Below are 24,486 nucleotides of genomic sequence, written 5' to 3' on the forward strand. Positions count from 1 at the left end.
TGCCATTGCACTCCAGCCTGGGCGACAGAGCGAGATTCTGTCTCAAAAAAAAAAAAATTACAGTGCAGGCTATAGTTTGCCCACCCCTGTGCTAGACATCAAAAATGCTATGCATATTAACTAATTTAATCCTCCCAGGAATTTAGACCAGGCACAGTGACTGACGCCTGTAATCCCAGCACTTTGGGAGGCCAAGGCCAGCGAATCACAAGATCAGGAGTTCAAGACCAGCCTGGCCAACGTGGTGAAACCCCGTCTCAACTAAATGTACTTAGCTGGGTGTGGCTACACGTGTCTGTAATCCCAGCTACTCGGGAGGCTGGGACAGGAGAATCACTTGAACCCAGGAGGTGGAGGTTGCAGTGTGCTGAGATTGCGCCACTGCACTCCAGCCTGGGCGACAGAGCGAGACTCCGTCTCAGAAAAAAAAAAAGTACAGTTTGATGGGTTTTGTAAACACAGTTATAATCCAAATATAGAACATTTCCATTACCCCCAAAAGTACTGTTATAAAAGTTCTTCCATAGTCAGCCATTTGCCACACCCAGCCCAGCAACAGTGGTCTGCTTTCTATTACTATAGGTTCGCTGTCCCTTTTTAATAATTTCACGTGGGCAGGTGAGGTGCCTCATGCCTGTAATCCCAGTGCTTTGGGAGGCCGAGGCAGGTGGATCACGAGGTCAGGAGATGGAGACCATCCTGGCTGACACACTGAAACCTCGTCTCTACTAAAAATACAGAAAATTAGCCCGGTGTGGGTGACACACGCGTGTAGTCCCAGCTACTCTGGAGGCTGAGGCAGGAGAATTGCTTGAAACTAAGAGGCGGAGGTTGCAGTGAGCCGAGATCGTGTCAGTGCATTCCAGCCTGGGCGATAGAGTGGGATTCTGTCTTAAAAAAAAAAAAGGAAAGTCGAGCCGGACACGGTGGCTCACGCCTGTAATCCCAGCACTTTGGGAGGCCGAGGCCGGTGGATCACGTGGTCAAGAGATCGAGACCATCCTGGTCAACAAGGTGAAACCCCGTCTCTACTAAAAATACAAAAATTAGCTGGGCGTGGTGGCGCACGCCTGTGGTCCCAGCTACTCGGGAGGCTGAGGTAGGAGAATTGCTTGAACTCAGGAGGCGGAGGTTGCGGTGAGCCAAGATGGCGCCATCGCACTCCAGCCTGGGTAACAAGAGCGAAACTCCATCTCAAAAAAAGAAAAAAAAAAGTCACATCAATGGAGTCATGGAATTAATACTTTTGGGTCTGATTTCTTTCACCAGATGACAATTCGAGATTCAGATGGTTATGTGTAACCGTAGTTGATTCTCTTTGTCTTTTTTTTTTTTTTTTTGAGATGGAGTCTCCCTCTGTCGCCCAGGCTGGAGTGCAGTGGTGTGATCTCAACTCACTTTTTTTTTTTCTCCTCACTTTTTTTTTTTTAAGTAGAGATGGGGTTTCACCATGTTGGCCAGGCTAGTCTCGAACTCCTGACCTCAAGTGATCTGCCTGCCTTGGCCTCCAAAAGTGTTGGGATCACAGGCGTGACCCACTGCTCCTGGCCAGTTTGTAGTTTTCTTTTCTTTTTTTTAGACAGTGTCTTGCACAGTTGCCCAGGCTGGAGTGCAATAGCACCATCTTGGCTCACTGCAACCTCTGCCTCCCGGGTTCAAGCGATTCCCCTGCCTCAGCCTCCCACATAGCTGGGATTACAGGCACCTGCCACCATGGCCAGCTAATTTTCTGTATTTTTTTTGTAGAGACAGGGTTTCACTGTTGGCCAGGATGGTCTCAAACCCCTGACCTTGTGATCCACCTGCTTCGACCTCCCAAAGTGTTGGGATTACAGACGTGAGCCACTGTTCCCGGCCAGTTTTCTTATTTTTTATATTTATTTATGTATTTATTTTGAGATGGAGTCTCGCTCTGTTGCCCAGGCTGGAGTGCAGTGGCACAATCTTGGCTCGCTACAACCTCCGCCTCCCAGGTTCAAGCAATTCTCCCTGCCTCAGCCTCCCGAGTAGCTGGGACTATAGGCACGTGCTACCGTGCCTGGCTATTTTTTTGCATTTTTAGTAGAGATGGGGTTTTGTCATTTTGACCAGGCTGGCCTTGAACTCCTGACTTCAGGTGATCCACCCCCCTCGACTCCCAAAGTGCTGGAATTACAGGTGTGAGCCACTGCACCTGGCCCAGTTTTCATTTATTTTTCATATGTACCCAGAAGTAGGATATGCCTTTATTTTTACGTTGTGTGGCTGTTGGACTTACATTCTGTCTGTAACCATAGTTCACATGTCAACCTTTCTATCTACAGAGCCAGATAGTGTGTGTAATCTAGGTTTCCTCATCTGTGGGTCCAGTGTCCCAACTCCTGCCCCCCCACAGATAACATTCTTGGCCAGCTTCAAGTTCAAAGGCTTTCCTCCTGTTTCGTGCATCATCAGTCTCCTTTATCATGTCGGGTTTTTTTTTTTAACTTTGTCATTCTATGTGTTGTGTCCTTCTGTTTTCTTTCTTTCCTTCTTTCTTTCTTTTCTTCTTTTCTTTCCTTCTTTCCTTCTTTTCTTCTTTCTTTTCTTTCTTGTCTCCCTCTGTCACCCATGCTGGAGTGCAGTGGCACGATCTTGGCTCACTGCAACCTCCGCTTCCTGGGTTCAAGCGATTCTCCTACCTTAGCCTCCTGAGTAGCTGGGACTACAGGTGCTGCCACAACTGGCTAATTTTTACATTTTTAGTAGCGACGTGTTCACCGTATTAGTCATGCTGGTCTTTAGCTCTTTACCTCAGGCCACTGCCTCCCAAAGTGCTGGGATTACAGGCATTAGCCACCAAGCCCGGCCTCTTTTTTTTTTTTTTTTTTTTTAAGAGAGAGTCTTGCTCTGAGGCTCAGGCTGGAGTGCAGTGGTGTGACCAGAACTCACTGCAGCCTCCAGCTCCTGAGTTCAAGCATTCCTCCTGCTCTGGCCTCCCAAATGCTGCGTACAGGTGTGAGCCGCCACGCTCAGCCCTTCTGTTTTTTTTTTTCTTTAGCCACCTTCCCCTGCTCATCTCTCTGCTCTGCCACCTCCTACCATTCTTCCTTCCAGCTCCCAGGAATGTGCTAGCTGGCTGTGCGCTCTCTTTCCTGGGGATGCCCTCCTCACTCTTGTCTTTGGTTTACAGGAGTCTCGGTGGCTTACCGTGGCACCTGTGCGCCCTCAATTGGTTGTCTAGACCCCACACTTCTCTTGTTCTAAGGCTGGGGACCCTCGTGGTCCCTGTGGTACCTCCTTCCATACTTGCAGGCCCTGTGCCACTGGCACACCCTGTCCGCAGGTCCCCTCCCCAGCACCCCACCAGACCAAGGGTCCGTGTCTCTGTCAGGGAGTGAATGCTGAGTCAGAGCAAACCCCCAGGTACACTGCTGACCCCTCCAAAGGGGTTTCCTCACCATTGTACTTGAGAGACCTTAGCTGCCATATCTGCTTAGTGGGGGCTGTGGCCTGTTAGTGCCGTGAAGCTAAATGAGGCTGTTCACAGGGAAGGGTGCCTATGGCCCTGGCTTCTAGAAAGGTGTGATTCGCAGGGGCAGCTGGAAGCCCTCCCTGCCCTCTCTTCCCTCTCTTTTGCTCTAGGGCTGGCTTTTATCTTAATTTTTCATTGAGTCTCTTTTCAAATGCAGGGGCCTCAGGCTGCCAGCTTCTTTCATTTAGGCATCTGGACCTTTGACACCTTGCTGTGAGTTAGTTTATTAGATTTATTTTGGAGCCAGGTGGCGAGGGGAAAGGAAATTGAAGAGGGAGGTGCAGTGCTTCCGCTGATTTCTGGGGAGAGGCCTTCCCCGATTCTCCAGCCCCGGACAGATATTGCGTGAGAGCTCACGGTTAGTGGGCCAGTCCCTGGTGGGTCCACAGGAATCTGCAGTCCCGGGCTGGAAGCATGATGTGTGCAAACATCCCAATCACCGGGTCTGCCCTCCCTCACAGCACTTGAACCAGGCACCTGTTAACGAGGTAAATAATGTTTCATGTTTGTAGATCAAAAATAGTGGAATCGCTTCAATGTCGTATGGTTCTGCTGCTAAGTGTTATGCAGGGGGAGGCTGAGGAGCATTGACATCACTGAGAAAGAAGCCGGGCGCGGTGGCACATGCCTGTCATCCCAGCACTTTGGGAGGCTGAGGAGGGCAGATCACCTGAGGTCAGGAGTTCCAGACCAGCCTTGCCAACATGGTGAAACCCCCTCTGTACTAAAAATGCAAATATTAGCTGGGTGTTGTGGCACATACCTGTAATCCCAGCTACTCAGGAGGCTGAGGCAGGAGAATCATTTGAACCCAGGAGGCTTAGGCTGCAGGTGCTTTGGGATGAACTTCCTAGGTTGGGCTGGGAGAAGGTGAGTACACATTGTGCCCTGGAGGACACTCATATCCTCCCTGCCTGACCCCATCACCACTCAGTCATCCAGCCACCAGTTCCCCTAAACTGCTGCTGCTTTGAAACAGTCCATTCCCTGTATGTAGGAAGCTTGCTGCTGGGGCCTCCCTCCCAGAGCTTCCTTTGGTTGCAGAGGCCCCTCCAGGGCCTCTTCTGCCCTGGGTGCCCCCATGCCTCCCGTGCTGACCGAAGGTGCTGATGCGCACCTGCAGCTCGGCTCCAGTCCCCAGACGCAGGCTGCGTAAGGGCAGGGTCTGCCTCCACTGCCCCTCCCCACGCGCAGCCAGACAAGCGCAAATAGAGCCTCCTCTCCAGAAGCCACTAACCCGCTTTGCGGCTGGTGCTGCCCTTGTCACATTTTGGGAGGTCTCTAGGCATTTGGCTTCTTTTCAGAATGGACCATGCAGGCCATAGGGAGCCTTGGGCCTGAGCTTGTCTACTCCTTGGCCACACTGAGCTGTGCCTGCCTTGCCAGCATCTGCCTGGCTGCCTCGGTCCTTCACAAAGACTCACGAAGGCCCCTCTTCCAGGTGCTGGCACACGGGCAAGGAGTCCTAGAAGAGAGGCCTGTGGACTCTGCTCTCAGCAAGCCCGTCGCCTAGCAGAAGAGACTGGCCGGAACACACACCCCCACGCGTGGATGCCGCTGTGGTTGGCGGCAGGGCTGGAGAGTGTGCTGTCAGGCACACGAATGGTCGAGTCTTCAAAGGTGAGCTGCTGGGGCTGGGTGCGGTGGCTCACGCCTGTAATCCCAGCTACTGGGAGGCTGAGGTGGGAGGGTGGCTGGAGCCCAGAAAGCTGAGGCTACAGTGAGCTGTGATTGCATCATTGCACTCCAGCCTGGGACGGAGCAAGACCCTGCCTCAGAAAGAAACACACAAAACAGAATCAAATAAATAAGTCTGTGTATGTAACACCTTTCACTGGGGTTCTGGCAGCCTCTGCACCACTGCCAACATGTCATAGCCCTTCTCCCATGGACATTGAGACCTACCTACTCTTGTTAGCAGATGTGTATGTATAGATGTTATTTATTAATTATTATTATTATTATTTTGAGACAGAGTTTCGCTCTTGTTACCCAGGCTGGAGTGCAATGGCGCGATCTCGGCTCACCGCAACATCTGCCTCCTGGGTTCAAACAATTCTCCTGCCTCAGCCTCCCGAGTAGCGGGGACTACAGGCATGTGCACCATGCCCAGCTAATTTTTGTATTTTTAGTGGAGATGGGGTTTAACCATGTTGACCAGGATGGTCTCAATCTCTTGACCTCATGATCCACCCCCCTCGGCCTCCCGAAGTGCTGGGATTACAGGCATGAGCCACCGCGCCTGGCCTGTTTATTTTTTGAGACAGGGTTTCACTCCTGTTGCCCAGGCTGGAGGGCAATGGGGTGATCTCGGCTCACCACAACCTCACCTACCGGGTTCAAGCAATTCTCCTGGCTCAGCTTCCCAAGTAGCTGGGATTACAGGCATGCACAACCATGCCCAGTTATTTTTGTATTTTTAGTAGAGACGGCATTTCTCCATGTTGGTCATGCTGGATTCGATCTCAGGTGATCCATCCACCTCACCCTCTCAAAGAGCAGGGATTACAGGCGTTAGCCACCACGCCCAGCTGTATAGATGTTATTTTACAGACTGGCGACATATTTGTTTCCCAGAACGATGGGCATCTAGGTAGTTTAGCATTTTTTTGCCCTGTATCTCAGATATTGCTACAAATAGAATCAAATCTGGCTGGGTGTGGTGGCTCATACCTGTAATCCGAGCACACGGATCGCTTAAGACCAAGAGTTCCAGCCCCGCCCAGGCAACATAGGGAAACACTGTCTCTACAAAACAAAAAGATTAGCCAGGTGTGGTCGTACCCACCTGTGGTCCCAGCTTGGGAGGCCAAGGTGGGAGGATAGCTTGACCTTGGGAGGTGCAGATTGCCTTAGCTATGATTGCACCACGGCACTCCAGCTTGGGCAACAGAGCGAGATCCTGTCTCTTGAAAAAATAGTAATAAAAGGCTGGGCACGGTGGCTCACGCCTATAATCCCAGCACTTTGGGAGGCTGAGGCGGGCGGATCACGGGATCAAGAGATCGAGACCATCCTGGTCAACAAGGTGAAACCCCGTCTCTACTAAAAATACAAAAATTAGCTGGGCGTGGTGGTGCGTGCCTGTAATCCCAGCTACTCGGGAGGCTGAGGCAGAAGAATTGCCTGAACCCAGGAGGCGGAGGTTGCGGTGAGCTGAGATTGCGCCATTGCACTCCAGCCTGGGTAACAAGAGCGAAACTCCGCCTCAAAAAAATAATAATAATAATAAAAGATAAAATAAACAACAATAAAACAACCAGGTCTTTTGGTTATAAGTTACAGGAACCAACTCCAGCAAGCCTAAGCATAACAGGGATGTAAAGCCCCTGGAACCAGCTGCAGGGCAGAGTGCAGGGGCGCCGGGCCAGCCTGGCACTGCTGGGGCTCCCGCGCTGACTGCCCGGTTGCTGCCCACTGCACTGTGGCACGGGGGCTTTCGCCCTGTGATGTGCAGCCAGAAGGCAGGCAGGCTCACTTCTCTCTGCCTCCACAGCACCCTCAGTCCCTCTGGCTGACTAGCCCTGGGGGTTTTAGTAGGGTGGGGTCCTAGAAGTGGGGCTGTCAGAAGATGCAGATTTTACGTTTGGAGGTGTGCCTTACTCAGGTGCACTGTACCTGTATGCCTGCGAGTGTGGGAGCCTGCGGCAGATCCCCGGCCCTCCGCTCTGCCTGCAGAAGCAAGCTTGCAGCTCCCCATCCTCTTTCTGCGTTTCTCTGAGACTCTTCCTTCCCCTGCCCCTTTCTTCTCTTTTCTTTCTCTGAATGGCATACAGCCTCTGCCTGTCCCTTGTCCTCGTCTCTGGGTGAATTGACTGACGCCACCCCTCAGGCTCTGGGCTCGTCTTCCTGTGGACGCTGGGAGGTGGGCACTGTGGGGGAGTAGTGACTGGACCAGCTCTGGGTTTAGGCTTGGCCTGGGTCTCCCCATGTGTAAGATGGGGGTGACGGCAGGGGGTGAAGGGCAAGGGTCATGGCTGTAGAGAGGGCACTGAGGCTCTCGGGTCTGGAGCTGCCCTCACGGGGGCTGCTGGGAGGTTTGGCTGGGCCTCTGTGTAGGGTCCAGCCCTACGGGGTTGTGAGTCCCTCCTGGCTGGTGCGGAGACAAGAAATTATAGAAATAAAAGGCACAAGACTCAGAGATCGAGAAAAGAGAGTTTGGGCCCAGGCGTCCACTGCTACCCAGATCGCGGAGACCAGCAGTGGCCCCCGAATGCCAGGACACTCTCAATAATTGAGTTGCAAATCTGGGGGTAGGGAAGGTAGGGCGTAGGTAGGGTGTGGCCTTGGTGGTTGGTGACTGGGGGCAGGGTAAAATAGGGCATGGCATACAGGTGGGGGCTCAGGAATTTTTGGCACCTGAAGTGAGGTAAGGAGCATAATGCATCAGCACTTTTTCCATACATATCAAGAAAGAACTAAAACATTAAGATTTATGTTACTATTACTGATTATCTTTTCTAAGAAAAAAGGAGCCAGGTGCAGAAGCAGAACATGAGAGTGGACATGGACCGTGACCGCTGAAGCACAGCATCACATAGAGACAGTTAAGCCCCTGATGTCTGTGGGCCTCCTGACAGCCGTCAGGCCTTACCTCAAGAGCTTGGAGAAGCGGAGTTTTCTCCTAACTTCCCCGTGAAGGAGACGTCTCAGCCATCTTGGACGTCTCCTTCCCTAGCTGGCTAAACAGCGGGACATTCCCAGCGCTGGCGCTGCCGCACAGCTGGGGCGCCCTCCAGCAGCCCTTATGCGGGCATGACAGAGGGCTTAGGGCAGCTTGCCTTAGGATCATTCCTTTCACAATGTCATCCCAGGTTCACACTTCCGACCTGAGAGGCGTTAGTAAAGGAATTAAGATCACCTATGAATAACTAAGATCACACATGAATAACTAAGATCACCTATGAATAACTAAGATCACACATGAATAACTAGAATCACATATGAATAACTAAGATCACACGTGAATAAGATCACCTATGAATAACTAAGATCACACGTGAATAACTAAGATCACACGTGAATAACTGAGATCACCTATGAATAACTAAGATCACCTATGAATAACTAAGATCACACGTGAATAACTAAGATCACACGTGAATAACTAAGATCACCTATGAATAACTAAGATCACCTATGAATAAGATCACATACGAATAACTAAGATCACACGTGAATAACTAAAATCACACGTGAATAAGATCACCTGTGAATAACTAAGATCACACGTGAATAACTAAGATCACACGTGAATAACTAAGATCACACATGAATAACTAAGATCACCTATGAATAACTAAGATCACACATGAATAAGATCACACGTGAATGACTAAGATCACACGTGAATAAGATCACATGAATAAGATCACCTATGAATAAGATCACACACGTATAACTAAGATCACACACGAATGGCTAAGATCACATATGAATAACATCACATATGAATAACTAATAACTACTACGGTTATGTTTCTAGTTACTTTCTTCTTCATTATTTATATAGACATAGTCTGAGGCTTTTTGCTCCTGCCTCAGTGCTTATGGGGTCTTTTCCCTACACCTCTGTGCCCTGTTGGGCCTCCCTTCCTGAAGCCACGTGGCCCAGGGGTATGCAGGCTGTGATGGGACAGTGGCCAGGATCCTGCATGGAGTTCCTCCCACCTGAGTCCCACATTCACATGCAGCTGGCCTGGTCTTTTAGCTGAGAACTGGAATGAACTGACCAGGTTATCTGTTTGACATTCCAGGGAGGCTTGGGGAAAGGTTTATGGAGTAGAGGGAGCCGCCCTGACCGGCCTCCTCAGCCTGGGTGTGTCCATCTGTTGGGACTACAGAGCCGGCCACCCAGCCTTCATGGCTCAGCCGAGGGGCAAGTCTTCTCAGCTCTGTTGGGCTGTTCTGTTCATGATTGTCTTATGGCAGGGAGGAGTGGACAAAGCTTGGTGAAGATTCAGGTAGGCGGGAGACAGCCTTTCCTCCTGGAGCCCTCAGGCCACCGCTGCATGCCTTCGGCAGGCCCCTTCCTTCTGAGGCTGGCTTCTGGGCAGGGAGGCCAGAGGGGTGGATGCTTAGGGGTCAGTTTGAGGGGAACTGGGCACTGGGATACCCCTTGGCATGGGGTACCCACTGTGGGGGGCCCTGGGACTTCTTGGGCTCACTTTGGGTACCTCATTTTCTCTTAGAGGAGGCAGTTGGGCCCTTGAGCAGGGCAGGAACCTGGCCAGGGTCCCACGGAGACTTTGGGCAGCTTCTAGCTAGGAAGGTGGGCCTGCCAGGGTGGGGGCCAAGTGCCCTGTGAGCCTTGGTGGGGTGGGGGAGGTAGAGCCTCCCAGCCTGTGAGCTTCCCTCTGCAGCCAGAGGGGCTGGGGGCGGGGGCTCCCATTGTCCAGATGCTGTTCTCTGACAAATTTTCACTGATGTGCCTCAGAATGAGAGAGACAGGCCTTCCGTCAGAAGCGCAGCCACTGTGCTCAGGCTTACTCTTCTGTAGGACACAGGCATCAGAACATCTTTTCTTCCTTTAAAAAATTTTTTTTTTTTCCTCTTACATTATTTTTTTTAATTTATTTTTTCTCTGACATTATTTTAATTATTTTTAAATAATATAAATTGAGATGGGGTCTTGCTATGTTTCCCAGGCTGGTCTTGAGTTCCTGGGCTCAGGTGACAAAGTGCTGGGATTACAGGTATGAGCCACCGTGCCCGGCACATCTTTTTTTCTATAAAATGCTGGGGACTGTAGGTCTGTTAAATCTTTTTTTTTTTTTTTAGACAGGATCTTGCTCTGTTTCCCAGGCTGGAGTGCAGTGGTATGATCTCAGCTCACTGTAGCCTGTACCTCCCAGGTTCAAGGGATCCTCCTACCTGACCCTCCCCATGAGCTGGGACCACAGGCGCACACCACCATATCCAGCTAATTTTTAAATTATTTTGTAGAGACAGGGTCTTACTCTGTTGCCCAAGCTAGTCTTCAACTCCTGGGTTCCAGTGATCTTACTACCTTGGCCTCCTAAAGTGCTGGCATGAGCCACTGTTCCCTGACTGTTAAATCTTCTTAATCTTTCCTTCCTATGGCTGGAGAGAGGCAGGGGGCCGGGCAAGGGCAGCCTCCATTGCTCTTGGCTTGTGATCGCTTTGAGTTGCGGTGGGGGTGAGTAGCTATTGCCCAGGTGGGTTCTTGGCAGGTCCAGAGATGCCAATGACAGAGAGGTGAGGATCTCACTTTGCCAGCCCTGTTGGTAAGAGGATGTGGGCTGTGGGTGGCTGGCAGGGAGGGATGGCTCCATGCCAGATGTGGTCTGCCTCCAGTCCTTATGGATGGGAGCCGGCAGGATGCCTGCAGGACTGGCTCTCCCGCCTCTCTGGTACCCATGCTGTGTCTCTAGAGGGCAAGGGGAAGACCTGGGAGCCTGGGCAGGGAGTCTGGCCAGTGTGTACGTGCTCTGGCCTCTGCAGTCTACAGATCTGGCCAGGATTGGGAGCAGCTTGCTCGGAGGGAGAGTCACTGCTTGGAGAAGTGCTTTACTGGCAGACAGGAAGCCAGGCTGGGGCTCCTGGCCTTATTGGCCATGTCCTTAGGAAGCCTTTGAGGCCAGGCTTGCAGAGGGGGACTGTGTCTAGACGGGGCTAAACCTGTTAAGTGGGGCTCCCAGATAAATTGGGGGCCCTTGAGCGGGAAGGACCTGACTGGCTTAATCTGACCTGGCCCAGGACAGTTCCCTTCCTGGAAAAAGGGGGCAGTCTCTCAACCCCCTGGCTGCAGGTCCAGCAGTGGAGTTGGGTCAGTGTGCGAATGGCAATGAGGCCTGGCTGGGTGGAGAACGCAACTCCCGGCAGGCATCCTGTGCAGAAGACGAACGCTTTCTGAGGTGCGGCCCATGGCCAGCCCAGCAGCCACACTTGGTGTATTGGGCAGGACTAGGGCCATAGCGGGTGCACAGGCAGGGTCGTGTCCCAGCCAAAGCTGCCTGCCTGCCTGTCCCCATAGGCATAAGCCAGGCACCCGGCGGGGGCTTTTACTGCAGCCCAGGACGGCTGAGGCATTGCGGGACCCCAGCGAGGAAGAGGTCTAGACGCAGGGCAGCGAGGCTGGGGTGCTGGTCAGGACAGGCTGAGGCCCGGGAGGCAGGGCCTGCACTTGAAGGCAGTAGCCTGCAGAACTCTCACGGTTGTCTCAGGAGACTCGCCCTGCCCAGCCTGAGGGCAGTGCCTGGCCCTGGAGGAGCAGCCTAGCAGTGACTGCCTTGCTGAGATGGGCAGCCCCTTCTGGAAAGGGTGGGTGGGAGGAGCCTGACATGCCCTTCCCCACCCCTCTGAGTGTGGGGCAGGATGGGGCAGAGCAGCTCCCAGTATCCCCAGGATTGTTGCCCTGCAGTGCTCTCTGCGGACAGAGGGTGGGCCTCACACAGGGCAGTGCCTGAGACGGCTGGAAGCCTGGTCTCACCTGAGGCCCAGGACAGGTGCTCCCCTGGGGCCGCCCTGCCCCTAGCTGGCCTTGATAATGTGCTTCCTTGTTCCCCACTTCCCAGGTGTGCAGCTGCCGGAAGGGGAGGTGCTCGTGAAGACGCTGTGGGCTGGCCCCTGGGCCCTGGGGCCAGAACTCCAGGACTCTGACCACCTGCCCTCCCGCGGCCTCATTAGCACTGATGCTAGTACTGATGCACTGATCTCGGGACACAGGGGACACAGGGGACACAGCCGGGAGGCGTTGCGGGGCTGGGCCATGGCTGCTCCCAGGCCCTACCCAGGCTCCTGAGCCTAGAAGGTGAAAATGGGGCTCTCAGGGGCTCGCTGCTGATTGGCCCTGCCCTCCCTTCCCCTCAGCAAGGTGCCAGGAAGCTGGAACTTTGTTATCTGGGTAATTAGCTTCAGACCCTGGACTGAGGCCGGCCAGGTCTCGGGGCCGCTTCCCACAGGCTGTGCACCCTGACCCCTGGAGGGAGGCGAGGCGCTGCTGGCTGACAGCTGGAGACCGGCCTGGGGATCAGGTTCGGGGTGCCCTCCCAAGCTGCCCTCCCTGCCCCGGCCCACACCCGCAGGGCTGCCTGGGCCTGGTTATCGTGTGGGGCCTCCTGACCCAGCCAAGAGCACGGAGCTTTGGGAAGGGGATGCTCCCGAGGGTGTCAATCCAGTCAGCTGCCCCACCCCTCAGGCCCAGCCTGGCCCCCAAGCTCCCCACTCTGGTGCCCCGAGCAGCCCCGTGGGCAATCAGCCCCCACCATGGCCGAGCACCTGGAGCTGCTGGCAGAGATGCCCATGGTGGGCAGGATGAGCACGCAGGAGCGGCTGAAGCACGCCCAGAAGCGCCGTGCCCAGCAGGTGAAGATGTGGGCCCAGGCTGAGAAGGAGGCCCAGGGCAAGAAGGGTCCTGGGGAGCGCCCCCGGAAGGAGGCAGCTGGCCGAGGGGCCCGGAAGCAGGTCCTCTTTCCTCCCAGTGTGGTCTTTCTGGAGGCTGCTGCCCGCAATGACCTAGAGGAAGGTGAGTGTGGTTGAGCCCCAGGGCAGCTCCCTGAGGGCAGCCTGCTCCCTGCCACCGGGTGCCATCTCACGCCAAGGCTGGGGGCTGGGCCCGTCCACAGCTCCTGGGCTCCAGCCCCCAGATCTTGCCTGGTCTCTTCAGGCTGGGTGGCCCAGGGTCCCCCTGTCAGGCAAGCAGTGGGCAGCCCCGAAGTCGGCCCGTGCTGAGACGGCTGTCTTTTAGGTGGGGGCTGCATGCAGAGGGGGTGAGGTGAGGTGAGCCAAGGCCATGGAGTGGAGCCCCAGGAGCCAGCAGAAGCCCCCAGTGTGGGCTCCAGCAGGAGCAGGGGTGGCCGGTAGTCATTACTGCCTCTTGCGAGGCTGCTGGGATGCTCAGGAGAGCCCTGGTCTCCACCACCCGCCTCTGGGTTAGAGAGCCAGGCCTGGGTAGGCACAGAGCCCATGCTGGTGGGCTCCCTCTCAACGCCTGCCCCAGGCTCTGCTTTTGACTCTGTCCTCACCTGTGTCCCACGCTTCTTGCAGCCCCAGCTGTGTGGGTTCCACTTCTGGTGCTGTGGGGTCTGGGAGGAAGAGGCACTGTGGTGGCCCTTGAGATGCCTTCCTGCCTCCCTCCAGGGCAGAGAATAAGGAGTAGCTGGCAGTTCCTGGCCTGCATCTTCCTATGTGGACAGGAGCCCTTCCGGGAGGCCTGGAGGCAGAGGGAAGAGGCAGAGGGGGCTGTGGTGCCACAGGGAGCCGTGGGAAGGCGCGGAGCCCTCCTACTGCACCCCAGGCACCGTCAGGGAGGACACTGGTGACTTGAGCGAGAGCCTGGGCCTGAGCTGGCATCTCTGAAGGGGATGGGAGCAAGAGCAGGCATGTGCTTTGGTGGTGGGGAGCCTCGGGTCAGGTCCTGGAGGACCGGGGGAGATGGCGAACACAGGGCTGGGCTGGTTGTTGGGGAAATGCCGAGGGAGCTACTGATTCATGTGAACGATGCCTCCCCAGCCCATGCACTGCCTGGCTGTGATAGCCTTGGGGCAGGGAGCCCTTCTCAGGTGGAAGGGAGGTGTGGAATTGTTGGGGGGGCTCCTCTCACACGGGAGGAAGGCCTGTTCTGGGGGTCGGAAGGTTGGAGCACGTCCACAAAGGGCCTGCAGGTGGTTGGAGGCAGAGGGCTTCTGGGAGTGCCACTGGCCTGGGGCAGACAGATGCCTGGTGCTCCTGCCCCACCCCGGGATCTGGTGGGCCTCCTGCCTTGTCCTTTCCCAGGTCCTGGGCTGAAGCGCAGCTGACTACGGTACTGTAGGCCCAGGCCTGACCAGGGACAGCACCCTGTCCTCACCTCGCCACCATTTTGCAGTCCGCCAGTTCCTTGAAAGTGGGGTCAGCCCTGACCTGGCCAATGAGGACGGCCTGACAGCCCTGCACCAGGTCAGCCCGCACTGGGGGTGAGCGGGGCAGGGGTGGCCCCAACGCTCCGGCCGCTCACGCCGCATGGTTTGCAGTGCTGCATCGACAACTTCCAAGAGATGGTGCAGCAGCTCCTGGACTCAGGGGCCAGCGTCAATGCCTGCGACAGCGAGTGCTGGACCCCTCTGCATGCTGCGGCCACCTGCGGCCACCTGCATCTGGTGGAGCTGCTCATCTCCAGGTGGGGCCGGCTGGCGCCTGTGGCACGGAGGGGCTTCTCTCAGATGGCAGCTCGGGGGACTCCTCTTGGGCAGTATTCTTGGCTCAGCCTCCTGTGTTCCCGCCTTCACTTTTGCTGACCCTGCCTGTGTCCTGCATGGAGAGCAAGGCCTGGGGCCCCAGGGAAATGAGCATGTGCCCGGGGTGGCGTTGCCTACCCAGCATGCGTCGTCCCGCAGAGAGGGCAGGCCTTGGGCCCCCACGGGGTGTGCACAGAGAAATGCTTTGGTCAGTGAGGAGGACAGAACTGGTAAGGAGGGAAAGGGAGTGAAGCCAGGTGGCTCGGGAGGAGAGGGCACATGGGCACAGGTAGGGCCTTTACCTTTAACACAGAGGGAGGCAGAGCAGGGAGGGTGGTGGCGTCACCGGGGTCCGCGAGCCTCCTTGCTTCCTTCCGCTTCACTCCAGGCTTCTGTAGTGGGAGAGAGGTAGGGGCTGCAGTCGCTCTCGAGCGTCCCTGTGGGGCAGGCGGGGATGTGGGCTGTGCACAGGCAGTCCTGTTCCTCCACTGCACACGGGCACGCCCTCAGTGTCCTGGGCTCCCGTTTGCCGCCCTCCTTCCCTAGGTCATGTTTCCTGCAGCTCTGCAGCCCCTCAATGTGGCTGCCTGGTCCTGTGCCCCCACCACTCTGTGCTCCCTAGGGTCCCTGCTCCCCCAACAGGCAGGCACATAGCGCCTGTTTACGTGGGCACTGCTGTCCCTGGAGGCGCCAGGAACCCGGAGGCCGGATGGGTACAGACTGCAGGAGGCCTGTCTAGGACTAAGGGGCAGCCGATGGGCTCCAAGGCCACCTCTCCCAGCAGCAGGTGGACCTGGTGCCTTCTCCACGGCTGCCCCATGCCTCCTGAGGGGCAGCCCTGGGGACCTCTCCAAGTGAAGAGCCTGGCGCATGGGGAAGGGCCCTGTGCCCAGCACTCCGTGCATCTTCCTTGCAGTGGTGCCGATCTCCTGGCAGTCAACACTGATGGGAACATGCCTTATGACCTGTGTGATGATGAGCAGACGCTGGACTGCCTGGAGACTGCCATGGCCGACCGTGGTAGGTGCGGCACTGTGGCTGCGGGAGGGTTCCCGGGCGCGCTCCCTCTGAGCCTGCCGCCTCGCAGGTATCACCCAGGACAGCATCGAGGCCGCCCGGGCCGTGCCGGAACTGCGCATGCTGGACGACATCCAGAGCCGGCTACAGGCCGGGGCAGACCTCCACGCCCCCCTGGACCATGGGGCCACACTGGTGAGGGCTGGGGGGTGAGGGGCGCAGGGGCCTGGGGGCCTTGCTACTTGGGAGTCGGGGCATGGGGCTGAATTCAGGCCGGGCACTTGCCTGCAGCTGCACATCGCAGCAGCCAACGGGTTCAGCGAGGCGGCTGCCCTGCTGCTGGAGCACCGAGCCAGCCTGCGCGCCAAGGACCAAGACGGCTGGGAGCCGCTGCACGCTGCGGCCTACTGGGGCCAGGTGAGTGCAGGCGGGAGCAGGTGGGAAGGGGCTTCCTGGAAGCGCAGCCTTCTCCAGCTCCCGCTGGCCCCCCACAGGTGCCCCTGGTGGAGCTCCTCGTGGCGCATGGGGCCGACCTGAACGCAAAGTCACTGATGGACGAGACACCCCTTGGTGAGCTTGTGGGGCCCATCTCCACCCGGGGGAGAGGACAGGCGGGGAGAGCGCCCTGACGCCTGCGCCCACTTCTCAGACGTGTGTGGGGACGAGGAGGTGCGGGCCAAGCTGCTGGAGCTGAAGCACAAGCATGACGCCCTCCTGCGCGCCCAGGGCCGCCAGCGCTCCTTGCTGCGCCGCCGCACCTCCAGCGCAGGCAGCCGCGGGTGAGCGCCGCCCCCAGCAGGCCCCGCCCCCAGCAGGCCTGTCCTCGAAGATGTCAGCCCCCCTGGGCGAGTGCCAGCTGAACTAGGGGCAGAGTCCAAGGGGGCAGGCAGGGCTCTCCCGGCACTCTCCCTCCCCTTACCCCCCTTCTCCCTTCTCCCCAGGAAGGTGGTGAGGCGGGTGAGCCTGACCCAGCGCACCGACCTGTACCGCAAGCAGCACGCCCAGGAGGCCATCGTGTGGCAGCAGCCGCCGCCCACCAGCCCGGAGCCGCCTGAAGACAACGATGACGGCCAGACTGACGCTGAGCTCAGGCCGCCGCCCCCAGAGGTGAGCGCCCGTCCCTGCTCTGCCCAACTCAGGGATGGGCCTGGCTCTGCCCTGGTTCTCTCTTGGGTTGTACGTGGGCCTCCTGCCTGTTAGGGATGGTGCCCTGCAGAGGCTAGCTCCTGCCCCACCTCTCCTCTGACCCTGCATGACCACACAGCCTGATCCCAAGGCAGGAAGGGGGAGGAGCCCCTGGTGGCCTCTGGGACCTTCACTGCCCCTGCCCGCAGGACGACAACCCCGAAGTGGCTAGGCCGCACAATGGCCAAGTAGGGGTTTCCCCAGCCCGGCATCTGTACTCCAAGCGACTGGACCGGATTGTCTCCTACCAGCTGAGCCCCCCAGACGGCGCCACCCCCCACACCCTAGTCCACAACAAGGCCCACCACACCCTGGCTGACCTGAAGCGCCAGCGAGCTGCTGCCAAGCTGCAACGAACCGCACCTGAGGGGCCCGAGAGCCCCAAGGCCACTGAGCCCGGCCTGCCTGGTGACACGGAGACCCCCCAGCCTGACTGTGGCTTCAGGGCAGGTGGGGACCCACCCCTGCTCAAGCTTACGGCTCCGGCGGTGGAGGCGCCTGTGGAGAGGAGGCCTTGCTGCCTGCTCATGTGAGGCCATCGCTCAGTGTGCAGGGGCCCTGTCCCAGGCACGGCCCAAGGCTGCCTCCCCACGGTGTGTGGCCCGGTGCTGCGGGAGGGCAGCACAGAGCCCCAGCTTCTGGGCAGGACACTGGCCGCTCTCAGGGCAGAAGACATGCCTGGGGGACATCTGGCTGCAAAGACTACTTTTATCCTGCAACTCTTGATAAAGGGCTGTTTGCCATGGAGCCTTGTTGCGTGTCTCAGTTGGGCCACGGTCCCACGGTGGGGAGTGGGTTGTGCTGTTTGGTTGGGGCGCCACCCGTGCTGTGAGCACAAGGCCTGTAGGTGCATGCCGGGGCATGTGGTAGCCCCAACCATGTGGGAGTGAGGCCCACGGCCACTGGGCCGGAAGCCCGGACCTCACCCACTCCCTCCCGTGCTCAGCCTCCTGGAGTCTTCTCCGTAACCCTTTGCTTTCCTGAGAGGAGCAAGGTGCTTTGAAGGAGCCTCCATGGTGGCCAGGGCCGAGGGTGTCTGTGCTAAGCGGGCAGAGGGTGGGGGTCCCAGGGACCATGGCCCGGAAAAGGAGGTGGTGTTTTCCACAAGACTCTTGTTCCAGAGCCAGGCGGGCAAAACAAGCACCAGGCTGCATCAGAAGCTCCCTGGGGGGAGGGGGTTGTGGGTCCCCAGCTCCTGGCATGCAGCCCTGATCCTGGGGCCTGGCTGCCAGCTTCCGCCTGAGCTGGCATAGGGGACATGCAGTTGGCCACTCTGGCTCTGAGCTGGCTGGGCACAACGTGTCAGGGTGAGGGGGGCCCTTAGGGGCCTCAAGCAGGAGGGCTGAGGGCACCACCAGCTAGTCTATTGGTGGGTGGCTTTGCGTGGCACCAGTGCTAGGTGGTGTGGGTTTGACCTGTTCTCTCTCCTGGCTCAGCACGGGCCCGAGAGCCCAGTGTCCTTCAGGCCTGCCCTTCCTGGAGCATCTCTGGTTGGAAGGGTGTCTGCACAGGGCTGTAGGACGGTGGGGCTGGCTGCTGGTTAAATTTAGTGTGGGGGGTGGGGCAGCTCCCCAAGGTCCACCTGCCATCAGGGCTGCCACTTGGGCTCCACTGCCAGGGGGCGGGCAGGGGCTGGCTCTGCCTGGGGCCAGGCCCATATTAACCTGTGCTCCAGCCTGGGGGCCAGAGGGCCAGGCCTGCGCCGGGGTGGCCGTTGTGGCAGTGGAGCAGAGAAGTGCAAGGTGAGAGGCCTGGGGGCCGGCTGTCCGGGGTTCCTTAAGGCTTTTCTCCCAGCCAGCAGGATCAGAGGAGCCAAGGCCCCCCTTGGGCCTGACCAGCTGCCCACAGCCCTGCTCAGAGGGCCAACTCCCTGACCCCCGTGGTTCAGGTTTCACTGTGGGCCGCTGGGGTGGGCCAGCGTTGAGCATGGCCTTTCAGCTCCGCAGGCCTGTGGGGGTGGGGCTCTGGCGGCCTATCACGACTGGCTTCCTACTCTCTCCTCCAATCGGGAACAAGAGGGACGGAGAACTCAGGTCACCCCTAGCCTGGGGTGTGTCCCAAGGGCAACCCCAGGCTGGTGCCTGGCAAAAGGGCATGACAGCAGCCACGGTGTGAGGTGTCACAGGGCCCAGGGCTAGACTGCCTGGCTCCAGCCCCTCCCCTAGCCCCTTACAGTGCTCATCAGGGACTAAGGTCCAGATACAGCCCTTGCTGCCTCTGGACCATGGCTGCCAGCCCTGCAGGGGCCAGATGGAACCCAGAGCCTGAACACCCCTCCCCTCCCCCAGCACCCCCTGGATTCCTGAGGTCTGGCTCAGTTACTAGGAGACAGGCCCGCAGGCCCAAGCAAAGATTCAGGTGCCACGAGGCCGAGGCCTCAGCCGAGTCCTGCTAGGGTAAATCCCAGCAGCCCAGGCTGCAGTCTTGCCTTGGGGGTACCTCCTTTCCAGCTCTGCCAGCCCCTTAGGGCTGCCAGGCACCCACTTCACCCCCTGAGCAACCCAGGCACTCCGCCTTCTCCCCTCCCCCCATGCCTTGTCCCTCGGAGCTGACGTCTGTACCTACCCCCCATGTGGGTCTCCTGCTCTCCCTTTGTGGGGACACTGGGCAGGCACTGGGCCTCGCCCCAAGCCCCGCCTGCCACCTCACCCACTGCCTCTGCCTCCCTGGGTGGGGCGGGGCCCAGACGGGTGGGGCGGGGCCCAACCGTCCCCAGCTCCTTCAGCCCTTCCTGTCCCTACCAGTGGGGCCAGCTGCGGTGAAGAGGGTGCCCTCTTGTCCAGAGTCCCCCTGCTACGGCTGCCCCTCCCAGCCCTGGCCCACTGAGCCGGACCCAGCTGTCCCCATTCCCACTTGTGGTCCTGCCATTGCCTGAGCTGCCCTCCCGCCTGGTCTGGGTAGAGTCATGGCCTCAAGCACAGTTGACCAGAGCCAAGTGGCAAGGAATGGGCTTCGGGAGAAGGTGCTGACGCTGAACAGCATGAACCCGAGAGTGCGGAGGGTGGAGTATGCAGTGCGTGGCCCCATAGTGCAGCGAGCCTTGGAGCTGGAGCAGGAACTGCGCCAGGTACGGCCCAGGGCCCCCGCTGCCCTCCAGGTCACACTGGTGGTGGGTTGGCCCAGCCCCACTGACACATGGGACCAGGGCTGAGGGCTTAGGTAGGGTACAGCCTCCCTGCCTCCTCCCCTCCCCTCTCCTCCCAGGGTGTGAAGAAGCCTTTCACCGAGGTCATCCGTGCCAACATCGGGGATGCACAGGCTATGGGGCAGAGGCCCATCACCTTCCTGCGCCAGGTGAGGCTCCTGCATTGCCTGACACCACCCCCCCAGCCCCGTCTGCCTATGTGCCCCTGCCTCAGCACTCCGTCCTCCCAGGTCCTGGCCCTCTGTGTCAACCCTGATCTTCTGAACAGCCCCAACTTCCCTGATGATGCCAAGAAAAGGGCGGAGCGCATCCTGCAGGCATGCGGGGGCCACAGCCTGGGTGAGAGCCAGGGCCAGAGGAAGCAGAGAGGGCAGATCTGCCCGCTGGAGGAGGGAAGTCCCTTGGGAGGGCTGAGGAGAACTTTTTTTTTGAGGAAGAGGAGTCTCACTCTGTCCCCAGGCTGCAGTGCAGTGGTGCGATCTCGGCTCACTGCAACCTCTGACTCCCTGGTTCAAGCGATTCTCCTGCCTCAGCCCCCTGAGTAGCTGGGGTTACAGGCATGCCCCACCACGCCCAGCTAATTTTTGTCTTTTTAGTAGAGATGAGGTTTCACCATGTTGGCCAGGATGGTCTCGATCTCCTGACCTCGTGGTCTGCCCGCCTCGGCCTTCCAAAATGCTGGGATTACAGGTGTGAGCCACCTTGCCCGGCCTGGCTGCAGAGAACCTCACCTGTGCCTCCCATCCTGCTCTGCCCCTGGGTTCAGGGGCCTACAGCATCAGCTCCGGCATCCAGCTGATCCGGGAGGATGTGGCGCAGTACATTGAGAGGCGAGACGGAGGCATCCCTGCTGATCCCAACAACGTCTTCCTGTCCACAGGGGCCAGCGATGCCATCGTGGTAGGCCGGACCAGGGCAGGAAGACGTGCCTGACACTACAGAGGGGGCACCCAGGGTGGGGGACGGGTGCAGCACTAGGCCCCGCCAACCCTGCCTTCCCCTCCTCCCTGCAGACGGTACTGAAGCTGCTGGTGGCTGGCGAGGGCCACACACGCACGGGCGTGCTCATCCCCATCCCCCAGTACCCACTCTACTCGGCCACACTGGCAGAGCTGGGCGCGGTGCAGGTGGACTACTACCTGGAGGAGGAGCGTGCCTGGGCGCTGGACGTGGCCGAGCTTCACCGCGCCCTGTGCCAGGCGCGTGACCACTGCCGCCCTCGCGCGCTCTGTGTCATCAACCCCGGCAACCCCACCGGTGCGTTCCCTGCCTCACCCTGCCCAGCTCTGCTCCTCTTGCACCCGTGCCGGCCCCTGGCTGCCCATTGGAGGGCAGCTCCCTCCCCGGGCTCATCCAGCCCCGCTGCATCCCCCGCACCCCAGGGCAGGTACAGACCCGTGAGTGCATCGAGGCCGTGATCCGCTTCGCCTTCCAAGAGCGGCTCTTTCTGCTGGCTGACGAGGTGCGTGCCATGGCGGGGGTGGGAAGCAGGGCAGCAGCTGGCCCCCGTGACGCCTCTCGCCCTTCCAGGTGTACCAGGACAACGTGTACGCGGTGGGCTCCCAGTTCCACTCCTTCAAGAAGGTGCTCATGGAGATGGGGCCGCCCTATGCTGTGCAGCAGGAGCTCGCCTCCTTCCACTCCACCTCCAAGGGCTACATGGGCGAGTGCGTGCAGGCGAGGCGGATGGGGGCCCCCGTGGCACGGCTTGGCCCACTTCATGCGCTGGGCCACCCCTCCCCGCCAAGCCTGGACATGCCCCTTGCCTGGCAGGTGTGGGTTCCGCGGCGGCTACGTGGAGGTGGTGAACATGGACCCTGCGGTGCAGCAGCAGATGCTGAAGCTGATGAGTGTGCGGCTGTGCCCGCCGGTGCCAGGCCAGGCCCTGCTGGACCTGGTGGTCAGCCCGCCTGCACCCACTGACCCCTCCTACATGCAGTTCCAGGCTGTGAGTTGCAGGCGCTAGGGGGTCCAGATGACCTAATGGGGGTGGGCTGCCGGGCCGGGGATGCCAAGTGCCCTGCCCTGATGGGCCCTCCCTCGGCGGCCACAGGAGAAACAGGCAGTGCTGGCAGAGCTGGCGGCCAAGGCCAGGCTCACCGAGCAGGTCTTCAGTGAGGCTCCTGGCATCAGCTGCAACCCGGTGCAGGGCGCCATGTACTCCTTCCCTCGAATGCAGCTGCCCCCGAGGGCGGTGCAGCGTGCTCAGGTCAGGCGGGGGCAGGGCCGTCGGGGCGGGCGGCGGGGGCTGGGTATTCCTCCCTGACAGCTGCCTGTCCCCAGGAGCTAGGCCTGGCCCCCGACATGTTCTTCTGCCTGTGCCTCCTGGAGGAGACCGGCATCTGTGTGGTGCCTGGGAGCGGCTTTGGGCAGCGGGAAGGCACCTACCACTTCCGGTGAGCCCTGGCCCTCACTGCCCGTCCCCCCACCCCGGCCCTTCGCTCACCGTCCACTCCTTTCAGGATGACCATTCTGCCCCCCTTGGAGAAGCTGCAGCTGCTGCTGGAGAAGCTGACCAGGTTCCATGCCAAGTTCACCGTCGAGTACTCCTGAGCGCCCCAGCTGGGGCCAGGCTGGGCTGCCCTGGACTGTGTGCTCAGGGCCCTGGGGGCCTTTGGAGCCCACTGTACTTGCTCTTGCTGCCTGTGGGGGCTGGGCCCCTGCCTCGCTGCAGGTCCCTAATAAAGCTGTGTGTTAGTCCGACTCTGGGGAGGCAGCACTGGCAGCCCGTGGTCCCCCCGACATGCCTACCCTTCTTGCCGGCCTGGGTCCCTGAGCAGACACTAGTGGCGTCTTCAGACAAGGGGCCTTCCACCGCTATCACCTACGTGTTCCTCCTAAACTACTACTGTGGGTAGGTCTTCCCCGCTGCCTCTGATTGTGGGGCAGAGCCTGTCATGATCACACAGAAATGGACTGAGAGTCCGGAGTGTGAGGAAAGCCAGGCCCTGCACCCCTTTGTGGAAGCCCCCAGAGCTACTGGGGTGGGGACGGGGCCCACCCGAGGAAACACAGCCTTTCCTGAGGAAGGCGCAGAGAGCTGCCTCCTTCCTGGCTCCCTTTCCAGTGCAGTCCGTCTTCCCTGGGGCGCGGGGAAATGCTACATCAGCATGGCGCTGGCTGGATGGGGTGACTGACAGCTCACGGAGGAAATCTTGGTTCTCTTTCACCTGAGGCAGCAGAGGTGGTGCCACTGTCTGGGGGGCCAGAGACCACCCTTGGTATCATTGTGTGGTGTGAGGCACGGCTGGGTGGAGTGGGAGGCAGAGGGAGACAACACTGCCAGGGGAGGGCTGGGGCTGGAGGAGGCAGGGGCAGGGCCGCGCGGCGGTGGGGAGTGCTGTGTCCTGGCCTGGGGAGCGTGGCCAAACAGCTACCAAGTGCAGACACTGCGGGGGGTCACTCACTCTGCACTGACGGTCTTTTGAGGTAGCCATGATAGTCCCCATTTGATAGATAAGAAAACCTGGGCCCTATGAATCTGCTGAGCTGATGACACACCCCCTCAGAGGCCTCAGCAGCTGGAAAAATGCATTGGGTCCAGTGCCCTCAAGTCCCCCAAAGACGGGGCTGGCTTTAGAGACTCACAGACTTGGAGATGGGACTGGCCAAGGGCCATTTTTGTTCATTCTGGAGATAGTTTTTACCACAGGCCACACTTCACAGCCTCATGTGGGCCTCGGGAGCCCCAGAGGGCACAGCTCTGGGCAGGGAACAGGCAGGTGGGCCCCTCCCTCGGCGGGGCGGGCTCGTGTCAGGCAGGGCGCTCCTAGTCCTGTTATCAGACACTGAAGGGCGTCACGGGCAGTGGCTGGCCGTGTCCCGGGCTGACCTGGGCCCTGACCTTTCACACTACCCTCCTGCCTTCCATGCCTCTGTGGCTGCCTTAGAGAGGGATTGAAGCCACAGACACAGCAAGGTGAGGGTCTGGTTTCAGAAGTAAGGAGTGGAAGACGGTGGAACTCTTAAGCGGACGCCTTCATGGGGGCGGCTGGAAAAGACGGGCTGGGCACTGTAGCAGCCAGACTCCAGGTCAGACACCAGGAAGGACGCACGCCTGGCGCAGATCCGAGATTCCTGGGAGGGATTAGGGCTGGCCGCGGGAGCAGGCTGCTTCTCACGTTCGAGGCCGGCCCAGCTCTGCAGCTTCCCTCTCCGGGCCTCTCACTCGCGCAGCCCCTCGGTGGGAGCGCGCACGTGGCGGGGCGGCCGCGGGCCCGAACCCGGATTGGCCACCGGGGGCGCCCGCGAGCCGACGCTCTGGCCCGCTACGGAATCTCTGGTCCGCCCGACCTTCCGGCCCAGCTGGTGGCCGCCGGACTCCGGCGACGCCGAGTCCGCGCACCGTGTGACCCGTACTCCGCTTTGTGGCTCCGAGGGGCCGAGAAGCTGCTGAGAGTCCGGCCCGGCAAGCTGCTGAGAGTCCGGCCCGGCCGGCGGTGCTGGGCGCGGGCAGAGGGCCACGGGAG

The 24,486-nt window shown here is 59.1% G+C and overlaps 2 protein-coding genes and 1 long non-coding RNA gene across 4 annotated transcripts; 2 read left to right on the forward strand and 1 right to left on the reverse strand.

Moving 5' to 3' along the window:
* Positions 1-1,117: 1,117 nt before the first annotated feature.
* Positions 1,118-17,619, forward strand: PPP1R16A (protein phosphatase 1 regulatory subunit 16A). Its single transcript, XM_021676004.2, has 11 exons — positions 1,118-5,113; positions 12,031-12,980; positions 14,322-14,392; positions 14,467-14,612; positions 15,587-15,690; positions 15,758-15,882; positions 15,979-16,104; positions 16,182-16,257; positions 16,337-16,466; positions 16,629-16,794; positions 17,022-17,619. The coding sequence occupies exons 2-11, from the start codon at positions 12,722-12,724 to the stop codon at positions 17,403-17,405; spliced, it is 1,587 nt and encodes a 528-aa protein (XP_021531679.2). The 5' UTR covers positions 1,118-5,113; positions 12,031-12,721; the 3' UTR covers positions 17,406-17,619.
* On the reverse strand, positions 12,736-21,070 carry LOC110569339 (uncharacterized). Its single transcript, XR_010345656.1, has 5 exons — positions 20,749-21,070; positions 14,973-15,062; positions 14,304-14,761; positions 13,480-13,667; positions 12,736-12,970 (listed from the first exon to the last, which is right to left on the reverse strand). It is a non-coding gene; the product is annotated as an uncharacterized LOC110569339 (long non-coding RNA).
* GPT (glutamic--pyruvic transaminase) lies at positions 18,566-22,720 on the forward strand. Of its 2 annotated transcripts, XM_012473356.3 has the most exons (12): positions 18,566-18,614; positions 19,774-19,939; positions 20,077-20,166; positions 20,248-20,356; positions 20,784-20,917; positions 21,031-21,274; positions 21,400-21,479; positions 21,548-21,684; positions 21,791-21,965; positions 22,071-22,226; positions 22,301-22,413; positions 22,480-22,720. In XM_012473356.3, exons 2-12 carry the CDS (start codon positions 19,778-19,780, stop codon positions 22,568-22,570), a joined length of 1,491 nt encoding a protein of 496 aa, XP_012328779.1. In that variant the 5' UTR covers positions 18,566-18,614; positions 19,774-19,777; the 3' UTR covers positions 22,571-22,720. The 2 variants fall into 2 exon arrangements, with proteins under 2 accessions (XP_012328779.1, XP_064240794.1); XM_064384724.1 differs by lacking the exons at positions 18,566-18,614; positions 22,071-22,226 and having other exon boundaries at positions 19,631-19,939.
* The last annotated feature ends 1,766 nt before the right edge of the window (positions 22,721-24,486 follow it).

This window comes from Aotus nancymaae, unplaced genomic scaffold (genome assembly GCF_030222135.1).
Source record: "Aotus nancymaae isolate 86718 unplaced genomic scaffold, 86718_ANA_hifiasm-v0.15.2.pri h1tg000036l, whole genome shotgun sequence".
NCBI classification, from domain to species: Eukaryota; Metazoa; Chordata; class Mammalia; order Primates; family Aotidae; genus Aotus; species Aotus nancymaae.